Source organism: Pithys albifrons, chromosome 29 (genome assembly GCF_047495875.1).
Source record: "Pithys albifrons albifrons isolate INPA30051 chromosome 29, PitAlb_v1, whole genome shotgun sequence".
Lineage (NCBI taxonomy): Eukaryota > Metazoa > Chordata > Aves > Passeriformes > Thamnophilidae > Pithys > Pithys albifrons.
This window is the reverse complement of record NC_092486.1, coordinates 1586479-1609971: the sequence shown is the minus strand read 5'-3', so window position 1 is coordinate 1609971 and position 23493 is coordinate 1586479. Positions and strand designations below refer to the sequence as shown.

At 53.4% G+C, this 23493-nt stretch overlaps 1 protein-coding gene across 3 annotated transcripts in view; it reads left to right on the top strand.

Moving 5' to 3' along the window:
- Nucleotides 1-23493, top strand: part of GFPT1 (glutamine--fructose-6-phosphate transaminase 1) — a 59521-nt gene that overhangs the window by 22016 nt on the left and 14012 nt on the right. Inside the window, exons 8-20 of one of the 3 annotated variants that reach the window (XM_071579322.1) lie at nucleotides 879-958; nucleotides 1954-2007; nucleotides 4458-4563; nucleotides 5743-5906; nucleotides 7860-7955; nucleotides 9766-9863; nucleotides 11063-11183; nucleotides 13872-14029; nucleotides 16522-16636; nucleotides 17790-17917; nucleotides 19323-19490; nucleotides 21130-21291; nucleotides 21885-23487. In XM_071579322.1, the coding sequence (XP_071435423.1) occupies nucleotides 879-958; nucleotides 1954-2007; nucleotides 4458-4563; nucleotides 5743-5906; nucleotides 7860-7955; nucleotides 9766-9863; nucleotides 11063-11183; nucleotides 13872-14029; nucleotides 16522-16636; nucleotides 17790-17917; nucleotides 19323-19490; nucleotides 21130-21291; nucleotides 21885-21929 (1495 nt within the window). In that variant the 3' untranslated portion in view covers nucleotides 21930-23487. Of the gene's footprint in view, nucleotides 1-878; nucleotides 959-1953; nucleotides 2008-4457; nucleotides 4564-5742; nucleotides 5907-7859; nucleotides 7956-9765; nucleotides 9864-11062; nucleotides 11184-13871; nucleotides 14030-16521; nucleotides 16637-17789; nucleotides 17918-19322; nucleotides 19491-21129; nucleotides 21292-21884; nucleotides 23488-23493 lie in introns of those variants that run through there. The other 2 variants (XM_071579323.1, XM_071579324.1) reach the window with 2 other exon arrangements.

The following is a 23493-nucleotide window of genomic DNA, read 5'->3' as shown; positions in this document are numbered from 1 at the left end:
ACAGGGGTTGAATTTCAGGACCCATTTATGGGTCCCTGCATGAGGAACAGTTGGGGGTTTGGGTCCCTGTGGGGCTCCAGAGTTTCCTCCAACCCTGACACACGTTCCCAAACCCTTGTGGTGTTTTTATTTCAAGATCCTTCCTCTCTGTGTTGTGTCCTCCTGGTCTGCAGCTTCTCAGAGGGGCTGGGCTGGGCTGGGCTCAGGGGGCTGGGCTGGGCTCAGGGGGGCTGGGCTGGGCTCAGAGGGCTGGGCTGGGCTCAGAGGGGCTGGGCTGGGCTCAGGTGGGTTAGGCTGGGCTCAGGTGGGCTGGGCTGGGCTCAGGGGGTCTGGGCTGGGCTCAGGTGGGTTAGGCTGGGCTCAGGGGGGCTGGGCTGGGCTCAGGTGGGCTGGGCTGGGCTCAGGTGGGCTGGGCTGGGCTCAGAGAGGCTGGGCTGGGCTCAGGTGGGTTGGGCTGGGCTCAGAGGGCTGAGCTTGGCTCAGGGGGGCTGGGCTGGGCTCAGAGGGCTGAGTTGGGCTCAGAGGGGCTGGGCTGGGCTCAGGTGGGTTAGGCTGGGCTCAGGTGGGCTGGGCTGGGCTCAGAGGGCTGAGCTGGGCTCAGGGGGGCTGGGCTGGGCTCAGAGGGCTGGGCTGGGCTCAGAGGAGCTGGGCTGGGCTCAGGTGGGCTGGGCTGGGCTCTGAGGGGCTGGGCTGGGCTCAGGGGGCTGGGCTGGTCTCAGGGGGACTGGGCTGGGCTCTGAGGGGCTGGGCTGGGCTCAGGTGGGCTGGGCTGGGCTCAGAGGGCTGGGCTGGGCTCAGAGGGCTGAGCTGGGCTCAGGTGGGCTGGGCTGGGCTCAGGTGGGCTGGGCTGGCCCTGAGCCCTGCTCTGTGCCCTGCAGGAGGGGCAGTCCCCTGCTCATCGGCGTGCGCAGCGAGCACAAACTCTCCACCGACCACATCCCCATCCTGTACCGAACTGGTGAGTGGCACCCCCTGCCCCGGGAGCCTCCCCTGGCACAGCCACCCCCGGGCACCAGCACAGCTCCCACACATCCCTCTGTGCCTGCACTGCACTTGGAAACCTTTGTCTCCTCCACCCCCTCCCACCAGTGCCCAGTTTGGGGATCGAGACTTTGGTGTCCAGTCATTGCAGGGAAAATTCATCTTAACAGGATAAAACAGAATCCTGGAATCACACAATGGGTTGGGTTGGGTTGGGTTGGGTGGGGTGGGGTTGGGTTGGGTTGGATTGGGTTGGGTTGGGTTGGGTTGGGTTGGGTTGGATTGGGTTGGGTTGGGTTGGGTTGGGTGGGGTTGGGTTGAGTTGGGTTGGGTTGGGTTGGAAAGGACCTTGAAGATCATCCTGTTCCATGGGCAGGGACAAGGCTGGGTTACTCCAACCAGCCTGGCCTTGGGCACTCCCAGGGCTGTTAGGACAGCTCAGTGTAGTCCAGGTGACCCTCTGGTTAAACTTAAACACCAAATGGGGCATGTTGGCATTCCTGGACTGACAGAGCCTCCCAGGCCAGAGGCTTGGCATGATCCCAAACCTGTCCCTCACCCCCCAACAGCATTTGTCAGCAGCACAATGTGTCATCCTCCAGGTGACAATCTGTATTTGTGTTGTCTGTCCATCTTCTCTCCCACAAATGTTTCACCACCAACATGTGTTTGCAGCCTTGGAAATGAGAAGGGACTGAGAATGACCCTGTAATTTACTGTTATAAACCCCTTCAGTGCCTGGGCTTGTGTTCTGAGCAGTGCAGGGATCCCAAGGAGCTGATCCAAAGGAATTGCTGTCCTGTGTTTGCTGCTTCCCAAGGGTGGAGCTGCTCCAAGAAGCGGCTCCAGCAGCTTTGCCTCTTGGTTGTGTTGGATAATTTGCACTAACCCTTTGTGTGTGTGTAACACTGGATTTGTTTTACTGCTTCTCTGAAGTTTGGTTTGTTTTTTTTTTCCCAATTGCACTTCCAGCTGTACAATCTATGGATCATTCTTTTGATGGAATATCCATAAAAATGGAGGAAGGTGCCTACCAGCAAAAATAAAAAGCTGTTACTGGGAATTTCAGGCAAATCCTCCAGTTCTGTAGGAAAGGAATCACTAATGAGACAAAGATGCATTGTGTCTTTAATATGTGGTTATTGCTTTCCTTGTAGGGAAACAAATGGGATAATCAGAATTCCTACTTGATCAGAAACATCATGAGCAACACACAGGAAAAATCTGGGGCCATCCTGCTCAACATGTGTCAGACTGATGGCTGTGCATGTTCCCTGCAGCTCTGACTCCAGGGGGACACAGCAAATCACCTTGAAAACCAAACCCCTCTGAACTGGGAGGCTGCCGATACCCCAGTGCAGGCATTGCCCGGAATTCCCTCTGGAATTCTGCTTGGCAGAGCTGCATCTTCCCCCCTGACCGTGGTGTGAGTCTGAACTGCAGCCTCTGGTGGGGGCAGGAAGCTTGGCCTGAGGCTGCAGCTTCTCCCCTTTGCTCCTTTTGGAGCCAGTTTGGATCCCCATCAAGGACTTGATTTGTTTTCAAAGGCTGACCCAGCAGATGGGGTGAACTGAGTTCACATCTGGAGCAGAGCAGAGTGGGGAGGGTAAAATCCTGACCTGAATTCCCAGGGACTTGAGGAACCAAAACTCCTCAGCTCTCAGGGGGACTCAGAAACCCACCCCTTGCCCAATTTTGCTGTTCTTGTGTTTGGTTTTTTTGATTCAGAAGGGAAAAGATGAACCTCTGTGTTGCTTCTGATTCTAATGGGTGGGATGGTTGGTGCTGTAGAGCAACAATCCAGGTTATCTACAGAGAAATGAATCTATGGGCAAATCCAAAGATAACAACCATAACTGGCTGATAATGTGACTGTGACTGTCCTTGGAAAGCACCCACAGTGTGTGCACAGCCAGAGCTCACTCCAGTGTCACACACAAAGCAATGCCACATAATAAAGTCAGTGCAGGGAAATGTTCTATTGTGAGGAACCAAATTTGCATGTTTTGATCAGCTCTGGGTGCTCGTGTTGGGGAATGGCCACTGAAACCCATCTCAGCTCTGTCCTTCCTCAGCACCAGATCAGTCTGTGCTTCCTCAGCACCAGATCATGTCCTTCCTCAGCACCAAATCATGTCTGTGCTTCCTCAGCACCAGATCATGTCCTTCCTCAGCACCAGATCATGTCCTTCCTCAGCACCAGATCATGTCCTTCCTCAGCACCAAATCATGTCCTTCCTCAGCACCAAATCATGTCCTTCCTCAGCACCAGATCAGTCTGTCCTGTCTCATCTCAACAACAAAGATGTTGTTTTCCTCATTTACTGACTTAATAACTCTTAAGTTGTTGGCTGAGTGGACTTTCTTACCGAGTAGCAACATGCAAGCAGTATTTTTAATTTCCATTTGCACTGGCAGATGTCTGAATTGAAACACCCTGAGCTCTGGTGACACCACTGAATCAGCTCCATGTCCAGTGAGGGAAACTGCATCAGGATTATGGAATAAATAGAGAATAGAGGACCTTCAGGGTTGTTGTTCTTCAGCAATGGGCACATTTTGGTGGATAAGCTGATTAATCCACCCCCATCTTTCCATACCCTGCACAGTGACTGGCAGGAATTTGCTCAAGGCCAGTGCTGAGCAGGAGGTGTTGGGTCCTCATTCCTGAGGAGCTTCACCACTGAGAGGTGTTTTTTTTGAGGAGGAGGATTAGAGGATATTGGGAATTGCCAGAGTATTCCAGAAGGCATCCCTGGTGAAGCACTGAACTTCTTGAAAGGCTTAGCACAGGTTTGTCCCAAGCTGACTCTTGGTCCTGTGTCCACCTGGAGCCCTCCTGGCCTCAGCAGAGGACCCACAGCAGGGATGATGTTTGGATCCCAGTCAGGTGGTTGTGCTGGATAGGGCAGGAACAGGTTTGAGCACTTCATCGTGGATTTCCTGAGCTGTGTCTGAGCACCTGAGCTCAGCCAGAGCTGGGGTTGGGCTTGGGTTACCTCAGCCATGCTCAGAGGACAACTGTGCTTGCACAGGGGGCAGCTCTGGAAGAATTTGCCCAGTGCTGAGAAGAACTGCCCAAAAAAGATCAATCCTGCTCCATTTCTGAGAGCCTGAGGAGAGTCAGGGAGCAGCTTGAGAGCAGAACCAGGGCAGGGTCAAAGGGGGCTGCTCATGAAGCTGCTTCAGTGGAGCCACACAGGACTTTCATTGGAGCTTTTGCTTGTGTTTTCCCCTACATTTAACCCCCTGCTCTAACACTGACCCTGCAGAGTTCATTGGAAAGGACATCAAGCCCTTGCAAAGCAAACAGAGCGGGCACAGCTGCCCTGCCCTCTGTCACTGCTGGCTCCTCTGGGGCCACCTGCAGTGCCCAAAATAGTGCTTCATGTTGGTACCGAGCCTTGGGGCCTCTCTGGGTGTGCCCTGTGCCCAGGTGGGCAGCCTGGGCAGCTCCTCACGCTCGTGTCTTGCAGGCAAGGACAAGAAGGGCAGCTGCAGCCTGGCCCGTGTGGACAGCACCACCTGCCTCTTCCCCGTGGAGGAGAAAGCTGTGGAGTATTACTTTGCTTCTGATGCCAGGTGAGGACTTCTCAGCACCTGAGATCAGCTCAGCTGGTTAAAACTTGGCTGTAATAATGCCCAAGGTCATGGGTTCAATCCCCTCTGTGGGCCATTGACTGAAGAGTTGGGCTCGATGATCCTTGGGGGTCCTTCCAACTCAGAATAGTCTGGGATTCTGGGATTTCTACCAAAATGTGCTCTTGGAAGGTGAGGCCTTGAGCAAGAGATGGGGAGGTTGTGGTGTCTTTGGCCATTAGAGTTCCTGTTCAAGGAGGGAACGCTCTCCTTGGATTAGTGGTGTGTTCTCCTTCTTCAGGCACATCTCTTGAGATCTCCTGGTGACAGGAAACCTGAGAGCACTGACCTAAATGAACAGGACAGCTGCTAATTACCAGGGGAATTGTGTTGATTCTCCAGGGATCTGTAACCCCTGCAATCCATCACCACCAGAGGTGTCTCACTGCAGTCCAGGGGAAGAGGAGACACTCACTTGGCTGCAGCTTTTGGGATTCTCTGTATTAGGGGGTGAATCCCTGCTCCAGAAATGTAAAAATGCTGACATGGTTGACTTCTGCAGCTCTTTTCATCAGGGGATTTTGGAGAGTCTTGGGACACCCAGAGGAGTTTCAGAACTTTCCAGTGACTTGCCCAAGGTCAGGACAAAAGCTCCCAAACCAGAGAGCTGCTGTATCTGAGCTCAGCTGAGGGAAAGCACAGCCTGAAACCTGGCCCAGGTGTCCAGCCCCTCTGGTAGTGCCAGTGTTGACCCTCCCCAAGCCAGCTGCAGGCAGGGGAGGTGTGATGGTGTCTGATTCTTGGGGTGCTTCTTTGGGTGGGTTTTACCAGGGCCACGCTGTCCCCAGTGCTGCAGGTGGGGACAGGGAGGGACAGTGGAGAAACCAAGGGAGGAACCCACTCCTGTGGCTGAGCAGCCTCTGTGCCAAGGCAAGTGACTGTCCTGGCTTCACTCTGCAGCTCCTGATGATGGTCACATCCCATGGCTGCTTGTCTGGGGAATGCAGAGTGTCTCCTTAAAGCTGGGTGGGGAAACTCCAGTTCTGTTGGCAGGGTGGGAATGCACTTTGTGGGACCCGTCAGATTTTAAGAGCAATTCCTTGGAAAGGAGGGCTCAGCTGGTGTGGGCTGGGCTGTGGGAGGGCTGTGGAGCCTCCTGGTGAGTGCTGTGTGTCCCCACAGCGCCGTCATCGAGCACACCAACAGGGTGATCTTCCTGGAGGACGACGACGTGGCGGCCGTGGTGGACGGGCGACTGTCCATCCACCGCATCAAGCGCACGGCGGGCGACCACCCGGGCAGGGCCGTGCAGACCCTGCAGATGGAGCTGCAGCAGATCATGAAGGGTAAGGGCCCCTGCCTGGCACCTGGGCAGGGGCACAGACCCCCTGAAAACAGGGGGGGAAAGAGTCACCTGGTCCAAGTAGAACTGGAGTGTTCAGGCAAGGTTGGAGTGTTACCAAGGGCAGGAATTCCATAGTCAAGGTTGGAGCATCAGCAAGGGCAGGAATCCCACAGACAAGGTTGGAGCACCACCAAGGACAGGAATCCCACAGACAAGGTTGGAGCATCACCAAGGGCAGGAATTCCATAGTCAAGGTTGGAGCGTTACCAAGGGCAGGAATTCCATAGTCAAGGTTGGAGCATCAGCAAGGGCAGGAATTCCATAGTCAAGGTTGGAGTGTTACCAAGGGCAGGAATTCCATAGTCAAGGTTGGAGCGTTACCAAGGGCAGGAATTCCATAGTCAAGGTTGGAGCATCACCAAGGGCAGGAATTCCATAGTCAAGGTTGGAGCATCACCAAGGGCAGGAATCCCATAGTCAAGGTTGGAGCACCACCAAGGGCAGGAATTCCACAGACAAGGTTGGAGCATCACCAAGGGCAGGAATTCCACAGTCAAGGTTGGAGCATCACCAAGGGCAGCAATTCCACAGTCAAGGTTGGAGTGTTACCAAGGGCAGGAATTCCATAGTCAAGGTTGGAGCACCACCAAGGACAGGAATTCCACAGTCAAGGTTGGAGCATCACCAAGGACAGGAATCTCATAGTCAAGGTTGGAGCATCACCAAGGGCAGGAATCCCATAGTCAAGGTTGGAGCACCACCAAGGGCAGGAATTCCACAGACAAGGTTGGAGCATCACCAAGGGCAGGAATTCCACAGTCAAGGTTGGAGCATCACCAAGGGCAGCAATTCCACAGTCAAGGTTGGAGTGTTACCAAGGGCAGGAATTCCATAGTCAAGGTTGGAGCATCAGCAAGGGCAGGAATCCCATAGTCAAGGTTGGAGCATCACCAAGGGCAGGAATCCCACAGACAAGGTTGGAGCATCACCAAGGGCAGCAATTCCACAGTCAAGGTTGGAGCATCACCAAGGGCAGCAATTCCACAGTCAAGGTTGGAGTGTTACCAAGGGCAGGAATTCCATAGTCAAGGTTGGAGCACCACCAAGGGCAGGAATTCCATAGTCAAGGTTGGAGCACGACCAAGGACAGGAATTCCACAGACAAGGTTGGAGCATCAGCAAGGGCAGGAATCCCACAGACAAGGTTGGAGCATCACCAAGGGCAGGAATTCCATAGTCAACGTTGGAGCATCACCAAGGGCAGGAATTCCATAGTCAAGGTTGGAGCATCACCAAGGGCAGCAATTCCATAGTCACGGTTGGAGCATCACCAAGGGCAGCAATTCCATAGTCAAGGTTGGAGCATCACCAAGGGCAGGAGTCTCATAGTCAAGGTTGGAGCATCAGCAAGGGCAGGAACCCCACAGTCTGTCTGGGCACCTGGTCATGTGTTTTCTTACCCTCATGGTGAAAGATGTTCCTGCCCAGAGAGGTGGTGGACTCACCACCCCTGGAGGTTTTTAAGATGAAATTAGATCTGGTAATCACAGCAGGGTTGGATCAAGGGTTGGACTTGATGATCTCAGAGGTCTCTTCCAGCCCAGCTGATTCTATGATTTGATGGGACCTCCCTTCTTGCTCTCAACACAATAATGAGGACAGTTGTGGGCTGAGAATTTTAATTCCTGCTTGGAGCCTTCTGTTTTTTTCAAGATAAATCCCCAACAGACTTGCCACTCCAGGTCTGCCCCTTCACTGACACCTTCTAGGAACTTAAATCAAGCTCCAGAGATGAGCTGATGCTTTGTCAGAAGAAGAAGTATCAGTTTAAGACTCTCTGAGTGGTAACTGGCCTGTTGGTGACTCTGCTCCAAGCTTTTCCCTCCATACTCAGGGAAAATGTCAACTCCCAGGAGGTGAAGAGTTCCAGTTTGTTTTCTTTCCTTCCTCACAGGCAACTTCAGCTCATTTATGCAGAAGGAGATATTTGAGCAGCCAGAATCTGTCGTGAATACGATGAGAGGAAGGGTCAACTTTGATGACTACACAGGTAATGGAGATTGAGGTTCCTTTCTGACAGCTCAGTGTGCAGCAGGTCCTCCCAGAAGCTGCAGATGCTGACAGGGGAGATGAAGCCCTGGCTGGTGTGAGATGGTGTGAGATGGTGTGGATGTCCCAGGACAAGCCCTGGCTGCTGTGAGATGGTGTGAGATGGTGTGGATGTCCCAGGACAAGCCCTGGCTGCTGTGAGATGGTGTGGATGTCCCAGGACAAGCCCTGGCTGGTGTGAGATGGTGTGGATGTCTCAGGATAAGCCCTGGCTGGTGTGAGATGGTGTGGGTGTCTCAGAACAGTCCCTGGCTGGTGTGAGATGGTGTGAGATGGTGTGGATGTCTCAGGATAAAGCCCTGACTGGTGTGAGATGGTGTGGATGTCCCAGGATAAGCCCTGACTGGTGTGAGATGGTGTGGATGTCTCAGGATAAGCCCTGACTGGTGTGAGATGGTGTGGATGTCTCAGGATAAGCCCTGACTGGTGTGAGATGGTGTGGATGTCCCAGGACAAGCCCTGGCTGCTGTGAGATGGTGTGGATGTCTCGGAACAAGCCCTGACTGGTGTGAAATGGTGTGGATGTCCCAGGATAAGCCCTGGCTGGTATGAATGTCCCAGGATAAGCCCTGGCTGCTGTGAGATGGTGTGGATGTCCCAGGACAAGCCCTGACTGGTGTGAGATGGTGTGGATGTCTCAGGATAAACCCTGGCTGGTGTGAGATGGTGTGGATGTCCCAGGATAAACCCTGGCTGGTGTGAGATGGTGTGGATGTCCCAGGACAAGCCCTGGCTGGTGTGAGATGGTGTGAGATGGTGTGGATGTCTCAGGATAAGCCCTGGCTGGTGTGAGATGGTGTGGATGTCCCAGGACAAGCCCTGGCTGGTGTGAGATGGTGTGGATGTCCCAGGACAAGCCCTGACTGGTGTGAGATGGTGTGGGTGTCTCAGAACAATCCCTGGCTGGTGTGAGATGGTGTGAGATGGTGTGGATGTCCCAGGACAAGCCCTGGCTGGTGTGAGATGGTGTGGATGTTCCCAGGACAAGCCCTGGCTGGTGTGAGATGGTGTGAGATGATGTGGATGTCTCAGGACAAGCCCTGGCTGGTGTGAGATGGTGTGAGATGGTGTGGATGTCTCAGGATAAGCCCTGGCTGGTGTGAGATGGTGTGGATGTCCCAGGACAAGCCCTGGCTGGTATGAGATGGTGTGGATGTCCCAGGATAAGCCCTGGCTGGTGTGAGATGGTGTGGATGTCCCAGGATAAGCCCTGGCTGGTGTGAGATGGTGTGGATGTCTCAGAACAAGCCCTGGCTGGTGTGAGATGGTGTGAGATGGTGTGAGATGGTGTGGATGTCCCAGGATAAGCCCTGGCTGGTGTGATGTCCCAGGACAAGCCCTGACTGGTGTGAGATGGTGTGAGATGCCTCAGGACAAGCCCTGGCTGGTGTGAGATGGTGTGAGATGGTGGGGATGTCTCAGGATAAGCCCTGGCTGGTGTGAGATGGTGTGGATGCCTCAGGATAAGCCCTGGCTGGTGTGAGATGGTGTGGATGTCCCAGGACAAGCCCTGGCTGGTGTGAGATGGTGTGGATGTTCCCAGGACAAGCCCTGGCTGGTGTGAGATGGTGTGAGATGATGTGGATGTCTCAGGGTGTCTCAGAATTCCATGTGCTGGTGGCCAGATCCTTTCTATGATGGTTTTTAGCAAAGTGGGTGATGGTGACTGTACCAGGAGTGGTTGGCAGCAGTGATGCTGAGGGTTTCTGCTCTCTGGCCACCCTGATTTTGCTCCCTGAACCTCCCCACAGTGAACCTGGGTGGGCTGAAGGATCACATCAAGGAGATCCAGAGGTGCCGGCGCTTGATCCTCATCGCGTGTGGCACCAGTTACCACGCGGGCGTGGCGGTGAGTCCAGGCTGGGCAGGGGTGCCACAGAGCCATGGGATGGCTTGGGAAGGGACCTCACAGCCCATCCAGTCCCACCCCTGTCATGGGACACCTCCCACCAGCCCAGGTTGCTCCAACCTGTCACAGAATCATAGAATGGATTGGGTTGGAAAAGACCTCCGAGACCATCAAGTCCAACCCTTGGTCCAACTCCAGTCCCTTTACCAGATCATGACACTCAGTGCCACGTCCTTGGACACTTCCAGGGATGGGGCAGCCACAGCTTCTCTGGGCACCCTGTGCCCGGGCCTGCCCACTCTCCCAGGGAAGGATTCCTTTCTGACATCTCATCTTAGTGTACCCTTTTTCAGTTTAAAGCCATTCCTTGTCCTAACCCTCCTTGCCCTGACCCAAGTCCCTCTCCAGCTCTCCTGGAGCCCCTGCAGGCACTGGGAGGGGCTCTCAGGTGTCCCAGGCATGTGCCAGGACTGATTTCAGCTTTAGACCCTTGTGAGAGCTGCAAACACCAGACTTGCAGTCCACCAGCAGCAGCAGGAGGAAGTAAAAGCTGAGGAACCCGAATCCTTTGGGAATTGTTGGCTGGGACTGTGTGGGAGGCTTTAAAAACCCAAACTGCTCTGCTGTAAAAGCCTGAAGGACAGAGCAAGAGCAGAGATCTGGAGCCTCTGAAGGGTTGCAGTCAAAAGGACCCAGAGCTTCCCAGGGGAATCCTCTCCTCCTCTCAGCAGGGCTGCAGAGCACAGTGATGGGAACTGACTGGCAGGGCCAGAAGAGAAAGTGTTTGTCCATCCTGGTGAGCCCTGTGAGGTTAATTCTGACAGAGCTCCATGGACTGTCCTAAAGCAGCTTCTGGCTTGGCCTGGATACAGGTGGTGGTTTCCCAATTCAAGTTGGAGTCTGATAGAAGGATTAGATCATATAATACACACTGGGGGTTGTGTAATGAGTGAGACTGAGTGGAGAACCATCTCCATGGAGGGAGGACTTGGCCTCACAGGTGTGGTACCAGAGAAACTGGGGGGTTTTGGTGACTTGAGTGTGACCCTACAGAATAATCCAAATATGACCCAGCACTGACCCTCCCGTGGCATTTTGATACCAATATTGTCTGGTGTGTGTCAGCCAGGAGGCTTCTTTGTGCTGCAGCCCCTTGGGTTGGCAAACAGGGTGTAATGTGTGCCATGTCCTGGGGGCAGACCCGGCAGGTGCTGGAGGAGCTGACGGAGCTGCCTGTCATGGTGGAACTGGCCAGTGACTTCTTGGACAGGAACACGCCGGTGTTCAGAGACGACGTCTGCTTCTTCCTCAGCCAGTCAGGTATGGGCTCCCCCAGCACCCCCTGTCCCCTCCTGCCTGGAGGGGGGAAAGGGAGGGAAGAGGCACCTCTCTGTGCCTTGCGGGTGGGATTTGGGAGGGTAGAACTTGGCACATGGAGAGGTGGAGATGGGGAGGAGCAGAGTTTGGGGAGCTGAGGTTTACATGTGGTAACAGGACTTGGGTTTCCTTTCTCTGGGAGGAAATAACTCCATCAATCCACAGACTCAAAAGTGCTGCTGAGCTCTGGGAAAGGATGTGCTTTGAATAGTTTCAGCTCTCTGGTTAAAGCTCTGCCATATGGTGGATTGGAGGCACTGAAGAGATGAAACTTTTACACACAAGTCTCAAAAAATACAACCTGGGAATGGAGTGGGAGGTAAAAGGCACAGTGAAGCATCAAAAAATGTACATGGTGTGTATCATACTCATGTTTTCAAGGACAACTGCAATACAAAAATACTTTTTTCCCCTCTTAGCTGCATTTACCATTTCAGATTTTCAGGACTGATCTTCAGCTGCAACACTAAAACGAGTCATTGCTTTACCCCACGAGTTAAAACACTCTCTTGGTAGCAGTTTTTTGTTCTCAGTCACAATATTCTGATCACTCCAGGCATGTTAATGGGGCTGGTTGGTGCCCTCTGTGCCCTCCAGCTGCACCAAGGCAGAGCAGCTCCCATTCCTCTGTCAGCACAACTGGATTCCTGCTGAACTATTCAAATCTCCAGCAGAACAACATGGAAGTTTGGTTGATCCTTGTTCAGGGAGGGACAGAAACACCCCACTCACCATGGCCTTGTAGGCACAGATGGAGCCTGAGCCAGGTGAAGAGTTCAGTGTGTGTTCTTGAGGTGGGAAATGACCTTCACTGTGGTCCAGAAGGATTTCAGCTGTTCCTCTGGGCTCTCACTGACATCTCCAGGCAGTGGCTCTGCCCCTCTCCAGTGTTCTCTTCAGCATTTTCTTGCAGTGAAGGAAGGCACAGGTGTGGTCACCAAATGGGGGGTCACAGTCACCAGGGAGGCTCAGAATATAAAATCTTGGTTGTTGTGTCTGAGGCTCTTTAGTTGCATTTACAATTTCAGATTTTCAGGACTGATCTTCAGCTGCAACACTAAAACAAGTCACTGCTTTGGTAGCAGTTTTTTGTTCTCAGTCACAAGTGTGTCAAAACATCCTCTCTGTGAGGGGCTCGTGGTCAAGTTCTGCCTGGGGTTTTTGAGGAGACTTGTCCCCTTAGAGCCAGTCCTGTCCCAGCTGAACAGGGAACACTCCTTAGGGCACGTGAGGAGCTCCATCTTCCCCCTGAAGTGTTGGATGTGCCAACCTAACAAGGACTTTCCTGGAACCTGAGCTTGCTCAGCAGGCAGTAAAAAGCCAAAGGAAGTATTGAGGTGAAATAACTCATTCCCCCCACCCATAAACTGGTTTTAGGAGCAGATTCCCCCCCTGCAGGACTTGCTGGGAGTGAAACACTGAGCAGGGCAGGCTTGGGTACCAAGGGCCAGGGCTGGGGGTTCTGCTGTCACCTCACAGCACTCAGGGCTGTGTCCCTTAAGGACTGAGGCAAACTGGGGGCACTGGCAGGAACACTCAGCCCCTTCTGTCCTTACCCCACCTCTGAGCTCATGAGCAGCTCAGGACACCCCTGAGACATTTCCCCCCCCAGGTTTATTTTTATCAACCATAAAAAGGAAGAAAATACACTTTTTTCCACTCCTTTTTTTTAAACCATAACAGAACATTGACTTTCCCTTTACACCAAATACTACAATTGGATTTTGTGTCTTCTGGATTTCACTGCCCTGTGTTTGGGGCTCAGACAGAGCGTGATGGGCTGAAGGAGCTGCTGCCTCCTCGACTTGCCCTGTGACTTTCATGTTCATCTTCCTACTAAAGTGGAACCAAAGCAAACCCCTGAGCACCTGGGCCCTCAGTAGCTCTGCCAGCCCCTCTGGGCTGGTTTAAAGGTGAACCTGCAAGAGAAATGAACCCAACACAAAAGAGATTATAAATCAGAGTCACAATTTAATACCAATATTGCAATCAGTGCAATGGCACAAAGAGCAATTGGGTTTAACCCCCAAGCCCAGCAGTCTAACCCAGCCCCCTGGGGCACAAACACAGGGGGGTTTGGTGGCCCCTGTGCTGAGCCCCACGTGGTTCCCCCGAGGCCAAAGGCAAAGGAGGGGACAAAGCTGTTGGTGCAGATGATGGCAGAGTCTGGGGGAGAGTGGGGGGCTCCTCCTGTGCAGGGTCTGCTCCTCCTCTGGATGCCAGGAGTGGTGCCAGAGGTGCCCAAAGGCCAAGATTGTCTCCCCTGAGGTTTGGGTGGGAGCCCCCAGTGCCTCCCCCAGGGCAGGGAGTTCCACCCTGGGGGATCTGACTCTGGCACTCAGGGGGGATTTTGGACTCGTTGCTGGCCCCTGAGCAGAGCTGAGCCCTCAGGTGGGTGTGGAGGTGCCAAGGAGTCCCTGCAGGGCAGTTCTCCCAGCTCCTCTGCCAGGCTTCTTTCCCAGCCAGCTCCCAGCCTGAGGGCTCAGCTGTGCCCTGGGCAGCTGCTGCCAATGGGCCCTTGGGAACAGTTGCTGGGCAATGGCCCAGAGGGTTTGGAATGCCCAGCTTTGGTCACCCCCACACGGTGGTCTCAGTTGCTGAACCAGGACACCCTCCATGCCCATTCTGCAGGTGAGACAGCAGACACCCTGATGTGCCTGAGGTACTGCAAGGAGAGGGGGGCCCTCACCGTGGGCATCACCAACACCGTGGGCAGCTCCATCTCACGTGAGACAGACTGTGGGGTGCACATCAACGCCGGCCCCGAGATCGGCGTGGCCAGCACCAAGGTGAGCCCCCACCCACACCCCCACCCATCCCTTGTTGTCCTGCTCACTGAAGCTCCTCCTGGCTCTGAGTGGGACAGTCCATCCACCCCACCTGTTCCTTGTCCTGCTCACTGAAGCTCCTCCTGGCTCTGAGGGGACCAATTCACCCACCCCACTCATTCCTTGTCCTGGTCACTGGAGCTCCTCCTGGCTCTGAGGTGGACAATCCATCCAGTCCACCCATTCCTTGTCCTGGTCACTGGAGCTCCTCCTGGAGGGCTTGGCTCTGAGAGGGGCAATCCATCCAGCCCACCAGCTCCATGTTGTCCTGGTCACTGGAGCTCCTCCTGGAGGGCTTCACTCTGAGGGGGACAGTCCACCCACCCCACTCATTCCTTGTCCTGGTCACTGGAGCTCCTCCTGACTCTGAGGTGGACAATCCATCCAGCCCACCCATTCCTTGTTGTCCTGGTCACTGAAGCTCCTCTTTGAGGTCTTGACCCTGAGGTGGCTCCCCATTAAATGCTCGTTATTCCCTTGCTGTGGGTCATTGTGTGGTTCTGGACTGTGTTCCCAGGAGCACTTTTCATTTTCTGTCTCTTGCACCTTGCAGAGAACTCTTTTTTACCTCTTTTTTTAACCTCTTTTACCTCTTTTTTACCTTTTTTTTACCTCTTTTTTACCTTTTTTTTACCTCTTTTTTTTTACCTCTTTTACCTCTTTTTTACCTTTTTTTTACCTCTTTTTTACCTCTTTTTTTTTACCTCTTTTACCTCTTTTTTACCTTTTTTTTTACCTCTTTTTTACCTCTTTTTTTTTACCTCTTTTTTACTTCTTTTTTTACCTCTTTTTGAGATATGAAAAGGAAACCATATGAAATGTTGAAAACCACCAGGTCTCAGAGGGAAGGATTCCTAAGAGGCAGGAATTCTCTTTTCCATCATTTGTCTCGAGGTGCACACTCAGTTTAAACTTAAGTCTAAAGGGTAAAAGACAAGATAATGGAGACCTTGAGTGCTTGGAACCCTCTTCCAGGCACTGCTTTGCCAAAGAAACTCAGATATTAAGACTGTCCTTCTGGGCTTTTACAGAAAACCAGTGGCCACTGACAGGGGTGTTCTGGCCACTTGTACAGAATAACTTGCTGTGCTGCATTTCATTTTGGTGAGGTGCTTCTGCCTGCTGGAATCTGCTTTGGTTTAGATCTATTTACAGGCCAGATGATGTCAATCTGTTACATAAATTCAGCCAAAAACCACACTGGACTTTAATAGTTCACTGGGGAATTTGATCATGGAAAATTCATGAGTCTCTTACAAGAGACCCTGTTTGTCCCTGTTGTTCTCTCATGGCCAACAGGACAGTTTGGAGATAAATGGAATTTTTTTTCCTCTGGTGATGTGAGGAGTTACCAAAGTTGTACATGAAATAGGAACTTGAAAAAGTTCTGCACAGAAGTTGTCCAGAACTTCACTTGGAGAATATTCTGGTCACTCCAGGCATGTTAGTGGGGCTGGTTGGTGCCCTCTGTGCCCTCCAGCTGCACCAAGGCAGAGCAGCTCCCATTCCTCTGTCAGCACAACTGGATTCCTGCAGAACTATTCAAATCTCCAGCAGAACAACATGGAAGTTTGGTTGATCCTTGTTCAGGGAGGGACAGAAATACCCCACTCACCATGGCCTTGTAGGCACAGATGGAGCCTGAGCCAGGTGAAGAGTTCAGTGTGTGTTCTTGAGGTGGGAAATGACCTTCACTGTGGTCCAGAAGGATTTCAGCTGTTCCTCTGGGCTCTCACTGACATCTCCAGGCAGTGGCTCTGCCCCTCTCCAGTGTTCTCTTCAGCATTTTCTTGCAGTGAAGGAAGGCACAGGTGTGGTCACCAAATGGGGGGTCACAGTCACCAGGGAGGCTCAGAATATAAAATCTTGGTTGTTGTGTCTGAGGCTCTTTAGTTGCATTTACAATTTCAGATTTTCAGGACTGATCTTCAGCTGCAACACTAAAACAAGTCACTGCTTTGGTAGCAGTTTTTTGTTCTCAGTCACAAGTGTGTCAAAACATCCTCTCTGTGAGGGGCTCATGGTCAAGTTCTGCCTGGGGTTTTTGAGGAGACTTGTCCCCTTAGAGCCAGTCCTGTCCCAGCTGAACAGGGAACACTCCTTAGGGCACATGAGGAGCTCCATCTTCCCCCTGAAGTGTTGGATGTGCCAACCTAACAAGGACTTTCCTGGAACCTGAGCTTGCTCAGCAGGCAGTAAAAAGCCAAAGGAAGTATTGAGGTGAAATAACTCATTCCCCCCACCCATAAACTGTGTGCCTCCACTGGAGATCTGCTCAAGTGTGGGTTGCCCTGTGACTTCCATGTCCATCTTGCTGCTGAACTGGAACCAAAGCTGCCACTTGGTGCCACGTTAGGAACAAAGCCAAGAGCTGGTCTGAGGGTTTTACCTGGTGGTGGTAACTGGTGAGTGTCACAGTGACAGGTTTTCTCTCTCTCTCTGTCCCCTTCCAGGCCTACACCAGCCAGTTTGTGTCCCTGGTGATGTTTGCCCTGATGATGTGTGATGACAGGATCTCCATGCAGGAGCGGCGCAAGGAGATCATGCGTGGCCTGAAGGGGCTGCCAGGTGGGGCAGGGGCTGCTGTGCCACCCAGGGGGCCCCAGTGCAGGGCAGGAGCCACTGGGGGGGTACACAGAGCAGGAGTGCAGAGTCTTGGGGATGGGCTGGGCACAGAGTGGCTGGAGAGCAGCCAGGCAGAGGGACCTGGGGGGACTGAGGGACAGGAAGCTCAACAGGAGCCACCAGTGTGCCCAGGTGGCCAAGAAGGCCAAGGGGATCCTGGCCTGGATCCAAACTAGCGTGGCCAGCAGGCCCAGGGCAGTGACCCTTCCCCTGGACTCTGCCTTGGGGAGGCCACACCTTGAGTGTTGTGTTCAGTTCTGGGCCCCTCAGTTGAGGAAAGAGATTGAGGGGCTGGAGCGGGGCCAGAGAAGAGCAACGAGGCTGGAGAAGGGACTGGATGTGGCACTGAGTGTCCTCTGAAACACCTCCAGGGACAGAGAATCCAACATGTCTTGATCCAACCCCACTGTGATCACCAGCCCAGGGCACAGAGTGCCAGAGTGATCCCAGTGGGGTTGGATCAAGGGTTGGGCTTGATGATCTCAGAGGTCTCTTCCAACCCAAGTGAGAAGAGCAACGAGGCTGGAGAAGGGACTGGAGCACAAGTGCTGTGGGGAGAGGCTGAGGGAGCTGGGGGTGTTCAGCCTGGAGAAGAGGAGGCTCAGAGGAGACCTTCTCACTCTCTACAACTCCCTGACAGGAGGTTGGACCCAGGGGTGGTTGGTCTCTTCTCTCAGGCAACCAGCAGGAGAACAAGAGGGCAGGGGCTTAAGCTGTGCCAGGGGAGGTTTAGGTTGGACATCAGGAAGAAGCTCTTTACAGAGTACTCAGGGATTGGAATGGGCTGCCCAGGGAGGGGGTGGATTCCCCATCCCTGGAGGTTTTTAAGGTTAGACTGGATGTGGCACTGAGTGCCATGATCTGGCAATTAAAGTGGGGTTGGATTAAGGGTTGGACTGGATGATCTCTGGGGTCTCTTCCAACCCAACTGATTCTATGATTCTCTGATGTCTCCAGACCACTGAACTGGACCAGTAAAACCCTGCTGGGTCTCTGCCAGTCAGTGCTGTCTGTGCTGGGAAGGGTGAGCAGGGTGTGTAGTGTGAGCCACAGGCACTGGAGCACAAGCAATTGGGATTGTCCTCCTTCCTTCTAGACTTGATTAAGGAAGTGCTGAGCATGGATGATGAGATCCAGAAGTTGGCCACGGAGCTGTACCATCAGAAGTCTGTGCTCATCATGGGACGTGGCTACCACTACGCCACATGCCTGGAGGGAGCTCTGGTAAGAGGTTCCTTCTTCAGAGCTGCTTCCAACACATTCAGCTTTGGGCTTCAGGTCTCTGCAGAAGGAGCAGCTGTGGGTGCAGCTGGCAGCTCTGGGGTGTGCCCAGCACCTGGGGCAGAGGGGGTGCTGGCAAAGGTTGTCCAGAAAAGCTCCATCCCTGGAAGTGCCCAAGGCCAGGTTGGACAGGGCTTGGGGCAACCAAGTGGGAAGTGTCCCTGCCCATGGCAGGAGGTGGCACTGGGTGGGCTTTGAGGCCCTTCCAGCCCAACCCATGCCATGATTCCATGATTATAAACAGCTACAACTCACCATAACAGTGCTGAGGCTGCTGCTTAAAGATCCCCATCTCCCAGGCCGGGGGGGTTGGAGGGGTGTGTGGTCCCCATTCCCTGGGAATGCTGTTCTGGGGCAGGCTGGGCACCCTCAGAAACCCAGGGCTTTGTTCTGTTGGGATGGGATTTCCAGGAAAACTCAGCACCCAAAGCTGAGCAGATACCTCCCAAACCCATAAATTGCAGCTTGAGGAGGTTCCTGTTGCCTTGAGTTCTGTCCCCACTGACCTGCAGGGGTGTCTTCTTTGCCTGCCCAGTCACACCGGGCTGGTGGGTCTGATTGGCCATCACCCAACAAGAGGGCTGTGGTGGGTTTGGTGGTAGGACTGTGGCTGTTGGTGGGTTTGGTGGTAGGACTGTGGCTGTTGGTGGGTTTGATGGTAGAACTGTGGCTGTTGGTGGGTTTGGTGGCTATTGGTGGGTTTGGTGGTAGATCTGTGGCTGTTGGTGGGTTTGGTGGTAGGACTGTGGCTGTTGGTGGGTTTGGTGGTAGATCTGTGGCTATTGGTGGGTTTGGTGGTAGGACTGTGGCCGTTGGTGGGTTTGGTGGTAGGACTGTGGCTGTTGATGGGTTTGGTGGTAGAACTGTGGCTGTTGGTGGGTTTGGTGGTAGGACTGTGGCTGTTGGTGGGTTTGGTGGTAGAACTGTGGCTGTTGATGGGTTTGGTGGTAGGACTGTGGCCGTTGGTGGGTTTGGTGGTAGGACTGTGGCTGTTGATGGGTTTGGTGGTAGGACTGTGGCTGTTGGTGGGTTTGGTGGTAGGACTGTGGTGTTTGGTGGTAGGACTGTGGCTCTTGGTGGGTTTGGTGGTAGAACTGTGGCTGTTGGTGGGTTTGGTTGTAGAACTGTGGCTGTTGGTGGGTTTGGTGGTAGGACTGTGGCTGTTGGTGGCCTGGTGTTGCCTCCAAGCCCAGGGGCACTGCTTGGATCTGGGTTTTCAGGCTGACTCCTTTGCCTGTTGCATCTGAGGGGAGCCAGAAAGCTTTAAAAAGTTACAAATCCACAGAGCAGGTTAAAAAGGAAACTAAAACCAAGTTTGCTCAAAGTTTTATGACTTCTTTTTTTCTAGAAAATTAAAGAAATCACCTACATGCACTCGGAGGGCATCCTGGCAGGGGAGCTGAAGCACGGCCCACTGGCACTGGTGGACAAGCTGATGCCAGTTATCATGATCATCATGAGAGACCACACCTATGCCAAGTGCCAGAACGCCCTCCAGCAGGTCATTGCACGGCAGGTGAGGCCCTGGCAGTGCTGGCAGGGCATCAGAAATGATGCTTTTAGCAGAAGAAGAGTGGGGACTGTCCCTTTGGTGTCACTGCCCAACATGTGAATCCAGTGAATACTGGGGGCATTGCAAGAGCAGCTTTGGCAGGACCTGGTGTGGTCTGGTTAACCCTGATGTTAACCCAGGGCTGCCCAGGGGCTGTGAAGCATTTTGGTTGCAGATGAAGGTCTGGTTAACCCTGAAGTACCAGTAGGGCTGCCCAGGGGGTGTGAAGCTCTTTGGTTGCAGATGAAGGTCTGGTTATAACCCTTCAGTACCTCCAGGGCTGCCCAGGGGATGTGAAGCTCTTTGGTTGCAGATGAAGGTCTGGTTATAACCCTTCAGTACCACCAGGGCTGCCCAGGGGGTGTGAAGCTCTTTGGTTGCAGATGAAGGTCTGGTTAACCCTTAAGTACCTCCAGGGCTGCCCGGGGGGTGTGGAGCTCTCTGGTTGCAGGTGAAGGTCTGCAAATGAAGGTCTGGTTGACCCTTAGATACCTCCAGGGCTGCCCAGAGGATGTGAAGCTCTTTGGTTGCAGATGAAGGTCTGGTTAACCCTTAGATTCCCCCAGGGCTGCCCAGGGCATGTGGAGCTCTGGTTGCAAATGAAGGTCTGGTTATAACCCTGATGTACCTCCAGGGCTGCCCAGGGGGTGTGAAGCTCTTTGGTTGCAGATGAAGGTCTGCAAATGGTCTGGTTAACCCAGAAGTACCTCCAGGGCTGCCCAGGGAATGTGAAGCTCTTTGGCTGCAGATGAAGGTCTGGTTAACCCTTCAGTACCTCCAGGGCTGCCCAAGGGGTGTGAAGCTCTTTGGTTGCAGATGAAGGTTTGGTTATAACCCTTCAGTACCTCCAGGGCTGCCCAGGGGGTGTGAAGCTTTTTGGTTGCAGAGGAAGGTTTGGTTATAACCCTGATGTACCTCCAGGGCTGCCCAGGGGATGTGGAGCTGTTGGGTTGCAAATGAAGGTCTGGTTAACCCTGAAGTACTTCCAGGGCTGCCCAGGGGGTGTGAAGCTCTTTGGTTGCAGGTGAAGGTCTGCAAATGAAGGTCTGGTTAACCCTTAGATTCCCCCAGGGCTGCCCAGGGCATGTGGAGCTCTGGTTGCAGATGAAGGTCTGGTTATAACCCTGATGTACCTCCAGGGCTGCCCGGGGGGTGTGAAGCTCTTTGGTTGCAGATGAAGGTTTGGTTATAACCCTTCAGTACCTCCAGGGCTGCCCAGGGGGTGTGAAGCTTTTTGGTTGCAGAGGAAGGTTTGGTTATAACCCTGATGTACCTCCAGGGCTGCCCAGGGGGTGTGAAGCTCTTTGGTTGCAGATGAAGGTCTGCAAATGAAGATCTGGTTATCCCTTAGGTACCTCCAGGGCTGCCCAGGGGCTCTGAAGCTCTTGGGTTGCAGTTGAAGGTCTGGTTATCCCTTAGGTACTTCCAGGGCTGCCCAGGGGATGTGGAGCTGTTGGGTTGCAAATGAAGGTCTGGTTAACCCTGAAGTACTTCCAGGGCTGCCCAGGGGGTGTGGAGCTCTTGGGTTGGAAATGCAGTGATTTTTGCTGCGGGAAATGCCCCTCCCAGCCCTGCTTTGCCTCAGCCTTTCCCTCCGTGGCAGGGCCGGCCCGTGGTGATCTGTGACAAGGAGGACATCGAGACCATCAAGAACAACAAAAGGACAATCAAGGTGCCCCACTCGGTGGACTGTCTGCAGGGCATCCTGAGCGTCATCCCCCTGCAGCTCCTGGCCTTCCACCTGGCCGTGCTCAGAGGCTACGACGTGAGTAGGGCCCTCCCTCCCCTGCTCCGTGTGCTCCTGCAGGGCTGGCACTGCTGCCCTGGGCGCTGCTGGCACCTCGGGGGGGTGGCTCCGTCTCTGTGGCTGCTTGAGCTGCTGCAGGGACCGGCTTGGAGGGGACACACACCTGGGAGGAGCTGAGGCTGCTGTGGTTGAGCTGGAACAGGAGTTGTGGCAGGAGCTCAGAGGTTCTGCAGGGCTGGCAGGAGGCTCAGAGGAAGGGGCCGATGCTCAGGAGGGTGTTGGTGTCGGTGTTGGTGTCGGTGTTGGTGTCGGTGTTGGTGGTAGGTACCTGATCTTCAGGCAGAGCCTCGACCTGTTGGCAGTGCCCTCTGCCCACCTGAGCTCTGTAACAACCTGGACTGGAGGGATTTGCTCCTGGTTTTTGGCAGAGGAGTGGTAACAATGTCGGTGATGGATTTTCCTGCACTGATCGTCCTGAATTAACATGAGAATGTGTTCAGTTGGTTTCAGTTGAAACGCAGGACAAACGTTCCACCCTTTACAAAGTTCTGCACAAACAAGCCAAGTGTGTCAATACTCACCAGCCTGTTCTTTCTCCTCCCTCTCTGCAGGTTGATTTTCCAAGAAATCTGGCCAAGTCCGTAACTGTAGAGTGAAAGATCATCTGAATCATAGGGGCAAAGGGGAATTAAATGAAAGACTCTTTTTGGTACCAAAATAACTTGATTTTAAAGCCCCCTAGGTAAATCTTATTTTGGTAAATCATTGTTTGTGTGTAAGATCACCATGATTCCATTACATTAGTGATTGTCCAGTTGATTCCACCTGCTATGTCAATAGCTTTGGGGTTTCTTTTGAACATCAGACTTCCATGAGAGATGTTAAATGGTTTTCTTTAAAGATTCCTGAGTCTTGTAGGTGAAGGGCCCTCCACTTTTCTTGGAGCTGATGTCACTGTGTGTGCCCCAGTGTGGCTCGTTCCATCATGGCTGAGAAACCCCTGGATGAATTAATGAATTAATCCCCTGTCGTGCTCTCAGGACACCAGAATATCCAACTGGAACAAGAGCTGGTGCTGGTCATGCTTGGGCAGATGTTTTACCAGTGGAAAAGCCTTTGGGGGCTGAATTTCTGCCTCCTGTGCAAAGGGAATCCAACTGACCTGTCACATCCTCCTCCATTCTGGGCACGTGGTGACTGTGCCAAGGAAGTAACTTTTCTTCAGCAGGATTTTCTCTATGCCAAAACCACAGCAAGTGACAATCTCGTGGCCACAGCCCCGTGTGGCACCAGCACAGAGCTGTCCCTGTGCCCGGGGAGGCAGAGGGGCACTGGGTGGCACTGGGAGCACTGGGGAGGCTGCCAGGGAGGGTGGGCACACAGGAGCTGGCACTGCTTGCTTTGGGCTGCTGTTTGCTGTGCCTGCTGGTGGGTTGGTTGGGCTTTTTGAACCAGGGGGAGGTTTTGCTGTGCTGAGGATCCTCCCCTGGCACTGAGCCCTGGGGACACACCTGAGGGACTCAGCTTTGGGCAGGGGTTTGTGCTGCAGCTCTGGGTGAATTGCTGGGTTTGTGCCTGGTGTGTCTCCAGCAGAGATGGCATCAAAGCTCCTTCCTGAGGCTCGTTGAGTCCCCCAGTGCCAGCCAAGGCTCAGGTTTATTGTGTGAGTTGGGTCAAATTCAGCTCCTTTAAAGTTCAAGGGCATGAAAAGGCTCCACAGACACGACAGAACTGAATACCTTGGTGATGGTTTTATAATAACTTGCAGAGAATCAGAAATGACATGGGAAGGACTTTAGGACTTAAAAACTGCCTTGGGCAGAGTCAGCAGAGGGCACTTCCCATGGATTTCCTAACACAGAAAGGTGAATTTCCTGAGGCAGAACCCCACAGGGACTCTTTCCCTTCCACTCAGTGTCAGCCCAAGGCTCAGTTTAATGATGGGCATGAAAATTGTGTGCCTGGAAACAACTTTTTTGTTTGTTGATCCCTCACATCCAGACTGTTAATTTATGAACACGGTGTCTATTTAAGAGCAAATTTGGCATTTTGGATGAGCAGGTGCTGTGTTTGAGGCACTGCCCTGTGGCAGCTCTGCCTGGACATGACCAGAGGCCCTCCCTGCTGCAGCTGGAGGGGATGGTTGAGGGAAAAACAAGGCATGGTCAGTGCTAATGGGGGAAGATGACTCCTCTTCCTCCTCCTCCTCTTCCTCCTCCT